This window comes from Hydra viridissima, unplaced genomic scaffold, assembly GCF_058129835.1.
Source record: "Hydra viridissima isolate aposymbiotic clone 2 unplaced genomic scaffold, HvirCarnegie_v1 scaffold_1, whole genome shotgun sequence".
Classification (NCBI taxonomy): domain Eukaryota; kingdom Metazoa; phylum Cnidaria; class Hydrozoa; order Anthoathecata; family Hydridae; genus Hydra; species Hydra viridissima.
This window is the reverse complement of record NW_028324300.1, coordinates 22547686-22559655: the sequence shown is the minus strand read 5'-3', so window position 1 is coordinate 22559655 and position 11970 is coordinate 22547686. Positions and strand designations below refer to the sequence as shown.

At 29.7% G+C, this 11970-nt stretch overlaps 2 protein-coding genes across 3 annotated transcripts in view; one reads left to right on the top strand and one right to left on the bottom strand.

Moving 5' to 3' along the window:
* Positions 1 to 774: 774 nt before the first annotated feature.
* LOC149893945 (histone-lysine N-methyltransferase SETMAR-like) lies at positions 775 to 1508 on the top strand. The gene is made up of 2 exons (XM_090076641.1): positions 775 to 1324; positions 1378 to 1508. The coding sequence occupies exons 1-2, from the start codon at positions 775 to 777 to the stop codon at positions 1506 to 1508; spliced, it is 681 nt and encodes a 226-aa protein (XP_089932767.1).
* A 286-nt stretch (positions 1509 to 1794) lies between these two features.
* LOC145200001 (uncharacterized) overlaps positions 1795 to 11970 on the bottom strand; it is a 69296-nt gene continuing 59120 nt past the window's right edge. For both annotated transcript variants that reach the window (XM_090076508.1, XM_090076509.1), the window contains 3 exons: positions 10643 to 11970; positions 8512 to 8535; positions 1795 to 2497 (listed from right to left, as the gene is read on the bottom strand). The exon at positions 10643 to 11970 is cut by the window's right edge and continues 10 nt beyond it. In XM_090076508.1, the coding sequence (XP_089932634.1) occupies positions 1896 to 2497; positions 8512 to 8535; positions 10643 to 11970 (1954 nt within the window). In that variant the 3' untranslated portion in view covers positions 1795 to 1895. The remainder of the gene's footprint in view (positions 2498 to 8511; positions 8536 to 10642) is intronic.

Here is an 11970-nt window from a genome sequence, read left to right as displayed (position 1 = left end):
TTAAACTTTAAAAATCTTTTTACCTAACTCTAATCTAGTCTACGCTAGTATAAATTATTTACTTTTTTAAATTGAATGCCATTTTATGGGATTTGATATGTACGTTCGGAATTAGGAACACGTGTTCCTAATTCCGAACGAAAACTTTACTTTTTAAATTTAAAAATTAACAATATTTTCATAATAAATATACTTGTTGCTTAATATGGTTCAATTCAGTTTAGGTTCCAGCTTATTTATTTAAAAAAATTAATACGAAATTCAAAAAGCAAGCGGAGTTATTCAACTTTAAGTACGATTTTGTTCGGAATAAGGGAAATCTACGGTACTTAAAATGTTTTTTCCATTTTCAAATTTTTTTTAAATGGAGAAAAATTTAAAAATGGAAAAAAATTTAAAAATAGAAAAAAATTTAAAAATGAAAAAAAAATAAAAAATCTAAAAAAATTTTAAAATGGAGCAAAATTTAAAAATAGAACAAATTTAAAAATGGAAAAAAATGTAAAAAAGAAAAAAATTTAAAAATGGAAAAAAATTTAAAAATAGAAAAAAATTTAAAAATAGAAAAAAATTTAAAAATGAAAAAAAAAATAAAAAAAGTAAAAAAATTTAAAAATGGAGCAAAATTTAAAAATAGAACAAATTTAAAAATGGAAAAAAATGTAAAAAAGAAAAAAATTTAAAAATGGAAAAAAATTTAAAATGGAAAAAAATTTAAAAATGGAAAAATATTTAAAAATGGAAAAAAATTTAAAAATGGAGCAAAATTTAAAAATGGAACAAAATTTAAAAATGGAATTGGAATATCGAGCATATATTAAAATCCGTGCTCTATTTGGAGTTTCAGCACAAGCCATTACCGATGAATTGGTTTTAATTCATGATGACCAAACTCCAAAATATGGTACAAATGCTAAGTGGGCTACTATATTAAAAGATGGTAGAGAGAGTCTCGAAGATGATCCTCGCTCAGGGCACCCTCAAACCACGTATACAGCAGAGAATATTGAACGTGTGCGAGTCATTATTGAAGAAAATTCGTATGCAACACATAATGTAATTGAAGCCCTGACATCCATTAATCGTTTTACAATTAACGAAATCATTCACAACGCACTTAAAAAAAGAAAATTAACATCACTTTGGATACCCAACAAGTTAACCGATCAAAATCGCATGAATAGAGTTGAGGCATGTATGGAAAACTTGGCCCTTTTCAAAAACGGCCCATGGAGACTATTTGATATTATTACAGGGGATAAGTCGTGGTTTTATTTGAGACAAGTTGGACACAAGTTGGCTAACGCTAGTTGGGTTGGTGAAGGTGAAAGTCCAAGAACTATAGTAAAAACATTTTCTACATCTTCAAAACAACAGGTATTGTTCATTTGGGTTATGTTGAAAAGGGAGACACAATTACTGGCGAATATTATATAAAAAGTTGTTTGAAGCCTCTTATATGCGAAATAAATGAGCAAAGACCTAAAACAGGTACTCAAGATTTCTAATTCCTCCATGTTAACGCTCAACCCCATGTGACTCAAACCGTCACAAATTGTCTAAACTAAGCTGGAATTACAATATTTCGCCACTCACCAGACTTAGCTCCATCGACATGATAAAAAAAAATCTTGATGACGATATTGATGTCGAAAGTCAAAAAACTCGCATAACGAAGCTACTTCAAAGTTTATCCAAAGAAGAGTACAAAAAAACCTTTGACAAATGACTTGAAAAGATGCAACTTTGTATAGATAACGATGGACATTATTTTGAACATATAATAGAATAAAATTGAAAAAAACCTTTTTGTTTTATAGGAGAGTTCTACGAACTTTCCTAACGACCTATACTTTTTACATATTTAAATTTGTATTTATTTTTTATTTAACATATTACACTTTTTTCGTGTTTCTCTCTTTAAACTCTTCGATGTTATCAAAACATTCTCCACGGTACCTGATCATCAATCGCTTGAAGTTCGAACAACGAAGCCATTCACAAATGTCGTCGATGAAGTTCGTGTCGTAGTGAAGGTGAAGATTTAATTCTTCAGCGAGCCGAATCCACGGGAGGACGAAACCTTTAAACTCTTTCTTTGATACGAATGTGTATTTGATGTCTATCGACAAACTTTCAATCTTATGCTTCGGTGTCCATTCATCGATCTTCACTGGATGGTATAAGCTTACACGACAAACGTTTGTCGAACATAAGACAAGAAGAATTTTTTCATCCTCAGATAAATTATTTTTCCAAACTTTTTTATAAACAACTAATTCATACAACTTGCATCCTGCGTCAAAAAATTTCTGCATGAAATATTTCTCATGTGAAACTTCATGAGCAGTTTTTCCATCGCTTATAACAATCTCCCACTTTCGTTCTTCAATTGATTTTTTCAAGTCCTCAGTTATCGACGCCAGCGCTTCAAAGAAGCATTCCATGAACAGCTTTCGCTTCTCACTTACCTGATCCTTACCTGAAAAAAAACGACCTAAAGAGGAATTTTAATAAAAACATTAATAATTTTAATAACATTTATTTATTGACAACAACAATTATTCAAGAAAATCACTTTTTAAAACTTTGAAAACACAGTATCTTGTTTAATAAATATAAAACGGATATTATTTTCTTTGTCGAAGATATTAAAACAGTACAAATGATCACAAATCAATTAAAAAAAATTTTTTATTTATTAGATATTTAGTAAACTAGTAAATAATTTACGAAATACAAAATTAAAATATTTATTGAAACTTGTCGTACACCGCATAGTGACTTAAAACAACAAAAAAATGGTAATAAACCCCTCACAAGTTTTCTATAAATTAAATGCCCTTTTTTAAAAAATATTAATTTGCAAAAAATTTTTATTTCAAAAGTATAAATAGTTGTTTTATAAAATTTTTTGTTTGTGTTTTACAGTTAAAAAAAGTAAAAAAATTTGATATCATATTCAAAGACATCTGAAAAAATTTGAGATTTTTGTATAACTGAAATAGAGTATTTTTAATTTAAATAAAATTGTATATTTATTTTAAAGATAATCTTTTGGCTCTATATATTTCAAATTTACTAAAAAGAAAAAAATTTTTACTTTTTTGTTTAAATTTAAAGACTTTTCTAAAGAAAGGTAGCAAGTAATTAACAGTTCTACTTTAAAATTATAAAGGGATTACTGAGGTATTGGAAGTTATTAAAGAAATACTAATGTTGATAAACACTTAAAACCCTTGTTTTCTGCCATTTTTGAAAGTATTAAATGTTTGATAAGTACAACGTTTAAAAAAGCTTAACTGAACATGTTCAGTATTTCCTGTAAAATAAAGTTAACTTAGTAATATAGTGTTATTACAGGATGTAACAATGTGACAATTGTTAAAGCCATTACAAAATAAAATTTTAAACAGTGTAAAGTAAAAAAATATATAATGAAATTTAAAATGTTTCTGGTATATTAGTTTAATTATATTGATGGTTCTTAAAAACAATACAAGGTGCGGCAGCGATTAGCGAACTTTTTAGAACAATGAATTTTTAACGCACTAAAAAATTATTTTCATGGTATATTCATAGGAGAAAAGTTAAAGATAAATACTTTTCCCACCTTAACATTCAATTAAGTCTCCTTTATTTTTGATCACTGCCTCAAGCCTAAGACGGAAGGACTGGCAGGTGCTTATTATATAGTCTCTTGACATTGAGTTCCAAGCACGGGTAATTGATGACTTTAGTGACTTGAGACTTGAGTGGGTCTTTTTGCAAGCCTTACTCTCAACTACGCTCCACACACTATAGTCAAGTGGATTCAGGTCAGGGCTGGATGGTGGCCAAAAGTGTTTGGGGCAGAAATGATCCATAATGTCCTAAAGATATTGTTGAGTTTTTCTGGACCCATGACAATGTGCATTGTCCTGTTGAAAGATGTAATTGTTTTCTGGGAATGTCTTCTTCAGCCATGGCACCACATAGCGTTTTAGTAAGCGAATATACACATCAGAGGTAACTTTCTCTTTCTCTTTGATGTAGATTGGTGGGCATTTCTCTCCATTAGAAGCGATGATTCCTAGCATCATGATGGACTGAGGGTGCTTGGTGTGACACACAGGTGGTGATTTGTCACCCTTCTAAACAATGAATCTGTCATTACGCCTATTTATCACACAGACAACACTGAAAAGTTTTTCATCTGAGAAAACTTTAACTGTTGACGAAGCATGGCTTTTTAGCTGATTCAGAAGCTTCTTTGATCGTTCCAATCGTAAAGTTTTTAGCCTTTCTGTTAAAAGTTGACATGAAGGTCGGGCCACACTGACTTTTCCAAGTGTTTTTAGAGTTCTTCTGACTGTCCTTTCATCAATATTGAACAATTTTGCTGTCTTTTTGATGGATACAGTAGGATTCTTTTCAACACGCTTTTTAAGCTTTTCTGTGAACTTTTTATCAAATTTTTTATTTACTGGAGATGGCATTTCGGCTCTTTCAGCACTGTCATGTTTTTTCACTTTGTAAAATGTAATTTTAGATACTCCAGAAACACGAATCACTTCACGTGCAGACAAACCCGCGTGAATCAAATTTAAAACTTCGGTTCTTTTGGCTTCCATTGTAAAACTTTTAACTAAAATGTTTTCTATTCACAATTTTATTAGAATCTAAGACGGTCATTGAACATTAAACAACAAAAACAAATTGAGGAAGTATTTTATTTATATCACAAAACCTAGCCAAAAACTAGTTCGCGAATCGCTGCCGCACCATGTAGCAATGAAAAGTTTAGATCTTTTTCCAAATATACATGATTTAGGAGTGGATAAATTAAGATTATGGAAGGATTTACTTAATGAAATAAAAAATACTGAAGAAATTCGCAAAGAAAACTTAAATAAAGTAAAGGTTGCTAAAGTTATATTTATTTCAAAGAGGAAAAAAAAAATAAAACATTTGGACAAAAATATGATACATTTATACAGAAAGATAATCGTTGGCTTCATAGAAATCTGCAGAAAGTGCAAATGCTGATGGAGAAAAAAAAAGCTTCTGTTTTAAAAAACAAAAAGTCTAATGCTTTGAGATAGAAAAAGTTAATTAAACTTTGGATGAAACTTTTCCCATTAATATGAGTGTAGAGAAAGCTCTTGCATTAAAAATGAACACTGATCTCAGCAATAAACAATATCAAATGGTCAGAAACTCAGCTCTTGTACACAATGTACATATTTATCCTATCTTGTACGATATTTTCGTGGGAAAATTGAAATGCTATCCTGAGAATATACATTTTTCTGAAATTTCTGCAAAGTGTACTCTCTAAAGCATGTTAGATCACAATGTAAGTAGAATAAATGAAATAATTGATATGACTTATTGTGGTCAAGGTAACGAAATATTTTGAGTTTTATATGAAAAGATTGGTTTTGATAGAGCATCAAGCCAAAGTATTTATAAATAGAAATACGAGACAAGCAACACAAGTATAGAACTTAAGTAAAGTAAAGTAAATCTTTTCAGTACAGCTTTTGTGCCTTTATTGCTCAAAGTAGAAAATGGCAAAATTTGAAAAAATGGAAATCCTTCAAGTTGTCACTTTTGTAGACCTCTTCAACTACAATAAAAAAGAGAGTCCAATTTTATCCAGAGAAGAAGAATCAGATCTAAAAAATCAAATAAATACCTTAAAGACGTTTTGCAAAGTTTTTGATATTGCAGGAAGAAAGGTCATCTTTAATATCAGCTATAGAGTTGATCTTACGATGTTTGATAATAAAGTAGTTAACGCACGTACAGAGACAAAATCCACTCAATCTTGCAAACTTTGCAATGCTAAACCAAACGAAATGAACAATATTGATTTACTAAAAGCAAAAACTGAAAATTAGTCAGCCTTGGAATTTCAGCTTTGCATTGCTGGATAAAATGCTTGGAATTTATTCTTCATTTGAGTTATAAAATTGAAATTAAAAAGTATAAGCCAAATGCAATTGAGGAAAAATCATCGTAGACTTAAAAAAAAAAAGAGATTTAGGTACTCTTCAGAGAACGGTTAAGCTTATATGTTGACATGCCTAAAACTGGGTCTTGAAATACCAATAACGGCAATACTGCCAGAAGAGCATTTTAAAATAGTAAAGTTTTTTCTAAAATTACTAAAGTTGATTGTGATATAATTGAAAGGTTGCATAATATTCTCAAAACCATATCTTGTGGATATCCTATTAATATCAATGAATTAGATTTATACTGCACTGAAACAGCTAAACGTATAGTGAGTTTGTACGACTGGTATGTTATGCCTCCAACTGTACATAAACTGCTGCATAGTTCTTCTATATCAAACAAATTTCTTTTGCCAATCGGAGGATGCACTGGAGAATTTAAATAAACAGATAAGAAACTATAGACTTAAGCACACGGCAAAAAATATCAAGGTTAAACACAATGATGAATCAGATGCACTACCTTCTAATAAGATCAGATCCAAAAGTATCAAGCATATCTTTTAGAAAACATAGGAGCTATCGAGGAAAACCGTTACCAGGAGAAGTTATTAAATTAATTGTAATGTAAATAATAAAACAAATGTGATAAAATACAGTTTTTTTGCTCTATGTATCAACATCCTTTAAAAACAATTTTTATAAAAATATCAAGTAGAGTAATATATCAAGAACGTGTTTGTCTTGAAGATTCTAAAACTTCAAAAAAAATGTTTTTTGTACGTGTATAGTCACCTTAAATGCGCGTATACGCGCATAAGCGCGCATTATACGCGTCGAAGCTGCGCATAAAAAAAAAGTTATTATTTTGATGTACAACAAAAAGTTATAATTTTGATGTACAACATTATTAATTTACGATTTATGTCAAGTTCTATTTAATTTTTACCGTTTTTTGATCGTCCTGAGTCACTGTGCGATGCTTGTGTTAAAGTCTCTTTTGGTCTCTATATCCCTTAACTAGTACGCTAATTGATGATTTAACCACATCTTAAAGCTCAGAAATTTGCTTACAAGGAATCTTCTTCACTACAGCACGTATTATAAACTTTTCTTTTTTCGCAACGATTCCTTAGACTTACACATTATTTTTGGAATTCAATTTAACTTTAACATTATCTCCAGTAAATTTATTTTCATATAAATACATTTTTCTTCATGAAATTTTGAAATTCATAATGCGCATGGAACTGTTTATAAACTTTAGCACTATTAAAATTTCAATAAAATTTGAATTTTTCCATCCATTATGTTATCGTTTTTTTGAGCAAATCATATCATTATAAGAACAATTGTTAAAAATTTTACTCATTTTTCAGTGACAAGTCAAAAGGTTTTGACAAAGAAACTTAACTGTTTATAAACTTTTGCACGCTGCTTTAAATCTTAATGGGTAGGAAAATGCAGGCATACAGCTTTTTGTTTTAGGAGAGGATAGAATCTTTTAGTTTAGTCATAAGCGAGGTTAGGAGGGTTCAACTTTTGACTAAAAGGTGCTGGAATCGTTTTCTTGTTTTTTAACTCTGTGTGGGTTCTCAAAAGTAAGTCCCGAAATAAATGAAAGGATTCATTTTTTAAAAAATATATATTTTTAATTTGATTTTCTTATTTTTTCTCCACTTCTAATATGCTAAAAAGAGACATTTCCGTAAAGTTTTAAAAGGGGAGGAAGGGGGTTTGTGGGGGAGTTATTTGGGTATATTGCCCTGTAGAATTAATCAAATGATAAGGTCGAACAAAGTCGATTTTCAAAGGCCAGTAAATTAAAAACAAGTGTAAATGATTCTACTTCTCAAAAATCTGCTGATGGGCTTTTGTTACATTGAAAACTTTCACAAAAAGTTTCAACGGATCAGTGAAAGCATAAAATCACCTCTTTTCAAGTCAAACTACACGAGCAATACTTCAATTAATTTTTACGGTTTCAAATTTAAATGGAAACCGAAGATTTTTCAATACAAAAGTTTTCAATTGTCTCATACACTTTGCTAACCTATTGATACCTAACAAATTGATAACTCATAATTATTTTCTTGAAATTTAACAAAATAATAAAACTGACACTGAAAACAAAAACTCACAAAATAGAAAATATGTTAAAACTAAAGTTTATCATGAAAACGAGGCTAACAAAAATAAAACTGACAAAAAAATCCATCTAATTAGATAACGAACGCAACTGATAATAACATCATTTACACTGCAATTAGTAAAATACTGAATCTTTATAATATACTGACGATAATGAGTCATTTTTTAAGTAAAACAGACCGAAAAGACTCATCATAAAAATCTTCATTAATTCCTTTCAGCTTTTGAAACTTTCTTCAAAAAAGTTTCTTCTCGTGTTTTATAAAAAAAAGATCATTTTTAGCTAGAAATGCTCAATGGTATTTTGCAAATGAGATAAGAAAAGTAGTCGAATTTATCAATTATATTAAATTTGTGGCGCGGGAACAAATCAACGGAATGTTCTCAAAAAAAAGCAAATTAAAATAATAATTCTTACCACTTATTGTTTTTGGTACCAAATCTAAAAATAAAAAGGCACGATATATGAAACTTTATTTTAGAAAAAACTTACTAAATTGGAAAAGAAAACAAAAAAGGGAAGGGGAAATTCGTTTATGTGGCTCAGCAAAAATTCAAAACGTGAAATTAGTAAATTGATATATTTTGGCTTAAGCAATTAATACTCACTACATATATATATATATATATATATATATATATATATATATATATATATATATATGTATGTATATATATATTTACACTACCGGCAATTAGTTTGAGACTAGCGGTTAAAAGCGGTATTTACATTTCAAAATAAATATATCTGATTATCAAATTTGCACTTCTTTATTTTTGGATCAAAAATAAATAGAGCACGGTAAATAAGTCGATAGAATAGGATATGGGCATTTTTGCACCCAAAAATTTGCTTATGTACAAAAGTATAAAAAAGTGTTTGTGCTGAGTTCTTCCAGCATAAAACATAATACAAGTATTATTTTCAACTATAACTTAATTTTGATTAATGACTTGTAATTGATATTGAAAATATAATTTTTATCAATGGTAGCTTCTTGGAGATACTTTATGTAGATCCAATGTAGATCCAATGTAGTAACTTGCAAATGAATATACAATTATTGTATTATTTAAACTGTTTATTTTTTTTTAGTTTCTATTTTGTCTTACAAAATTGGCTCCAGTTCGAGAATTAAGCTTTGAACAGAGAGTTCGCAATTTTTTAGTTTATGAAGAAGGTGTTTCAGAAAGAAAAAATGCCGAAAGAATGAAAATATCAAAGACTGGAGTTCACAATAAAATCAAGCTTTTCAAGGATACTGGTCAATATTGTGACTTACCACGACCTGGACAGCCTAGAAAGATAGATGAACATAGTGATCGTTGTATTACGAGATTATCTATGTCAAACAGAAAATTAACAGCTCCATAAATAATTAGAGAATAGAATGAAACTGCTAAAAAAATTGTTTGTGTCCGGACAATAAGAAACCGTTTGATGAAAGCTGGACTTAGAGGGCTTGTAGTTGCCAAAAAACCGTTGCTAAGGAAAGCAAACAAGGTGAAACGACTACTATGGGCTAGAAAACATGCCAACTGGACAATAAGTCAATGGAAAACAGAAGCATGGAGCGATGAGTCCAAGTTTGAATTATTTGGCAACTAGAGAAGAATATTTGTACGTCGGCACTAGAATGAACGTTACATTCCGCAGTGTATTGTACCTACTGTTAAGCATGGAGGAGGTTCAATAATGGAAATTTAGGAGAATAATGCTGTTCTATCTACTCTTCGAATGGTGGTTCGACGCCAGCCTGTTTTTATGCAAGATAATGACCCAAAGCACAAATCTAAACTTTGAACAAATTTTCTGAATCAACTAGTACAAAAAAAAACCCTTACTTTAATGGACTGGCCTGCGCAGTCACCAGACCTCAATCCCATTGAGGTTCTTTGGGATGAAATAGACCGGTATGTGAAAAAATTCCAAGTAAAATCTAAGGAATATTTATGGGAGTTACTGCAAAAGGCTTGGAAAGCTGTAACCATGGAAACTATAAACAAATTAATCTTTCGTATACCGAGAATATGCGAAGCAGTAATAAAGAAAAGTGGTGGTTATTTTGATAAACTCAAAGTTTAAAACTTGTGCAAATTAATGTAGACCTTATAATTTAACTTTTTAATGTAAGTTAAGTTTTCTATTTGTTTAGAAATATTTGTGAAGAAAACTAAATAAAGTATATTTCATGGCTTAATTTGTAGATTCTTCATTCAATGAGATCGAAAATAATGTAAACGAAAATATAACTGATAGATTTAATTGATTTTTTATAGAATTACTGTTTTCTCATCACTGATCTCAAATTAAATGCCGGTAGTATATATATATATATATATATATATATATATATATATATATATATATATATATCATTTAGTTGTTCTTCTGTGTATTCTCAAAAAAGTAATAAACCTATTTTATATTTAAGAAAAATTTAAGAAAAAGAAAACCAAAATATCATTATAATCATATTAAACTAATAATGACAACTCAAGTCAAACTGTAATATGTAATTGGTTTAAACACTTTTTCATAAACTTACCGAGTACAGCATTCAGCAATGAGTTCCTTTCTTCATTTGAATTCTTCAAAATACCAAGTATTCCCACAAAACATCTTTTGTTTCCATTTGCTAGTCCACAGATCATTGCCAAACAACTATGCAACTTTTTGTTACTCATAATCTCTTCAGTACTCAAATAAACGTGTGCATATACCGAAGCACAAAACTCCATTAAAGTGAGGTGAGCAAACTGATATTGATAACCATGTTGCGACTCAACTCGTTCAATGAAGCCATAAAGTTCTTTTTCAACTTTATCAAAGTCATTGACAATACCTATCATTTCATCTTGAGAGAAAAGAATTTTACCTTGATTGAACAACTCCCAAGCAACTTTACAAACTCTTAAAACATGTTTCTTGTTACTCTCTTTTTGCATCATGATATGAACTGTTTCATTGGTTTTATAAATGTGAATTTGAAAAAAGTATAAGAAAATAGAGCAATACAACTCAGTCATAGTGTTGAAAGAATAAAAATCACTTGCAACAATTACTGCACACATTGCTGATAAATAAAACGGAACAGATGCCAGGGCTTTAGCATAGAAAGACTCTTTAAGAACACTTTTAATAGCTTCTTTTTTGTTGCTATAACTTTCAATATACTTGTTAATTCCATTGTCATTTAAACCCATTATTTGAATGGCTAACTTCTCTGTACATTTTCTAACTTTATCTTTGTATTGCGATATAGCTCCAACTCTTCCAGCAACAACACATTTGTACTTTTGAATATTTAATGCTTCTGCTAATGCATTAATAATGGGTTCTTTGCTAGGATTAAGTAGATTACGCTTTAATAATTCATCTAAGTGAGCAAACTCATCCAACCCATCAATCACAAACAGAATGGAAAAATGCTCACAAACATTGCACTCTTGAAAAATATCTTTGTAGAAAATTTCTAACAGCTCATTTATGCTACCAGTACTTTGAAACTGATTTAACTTTCTACATTCAAAATAAACCACAAAATCAACATTTTCCCATAATATATCATTGGCCCAGTCCAATAAGCACTTTCTGAGCAAACAGGTTTTTCCAATTCCAGCAATACCAGATATCAAGAGTAAAGACAGTTCTTTTGAAAACAGTTCCTTAAATTCAATGGGCTGATAGGTCAATCGTCTCTGAAGAAATAACTCTCGTTCAGTAGTACTCACCATGTCTTTTTCTACTACATTTGCATCAACTATAGTCAATTCAATGAACTTATTTAAGAGTTCAACTTTAGCTGGAGTTTTTACTAAGTGCTCAATTTCATCCATTTTTCCATAAGATTTACGATAATGATTTTTCAGTGCC

Coding starts and splice junctions, on each gene's coding strand:
- LOC149893945 (XM_090076641.1), top strand. CDS start 775: ATGGAACAAAATTTAAAAATGGAATTGGAATATCGAGCATATATTAAA. Junction 1,325..1,377: donor CGCTAGTTGGGTTGGTGAAG/GTGAAAGTCCAA, acceptor TCAAAACAACAG/GTATTGTTCATTTGGGTTAT.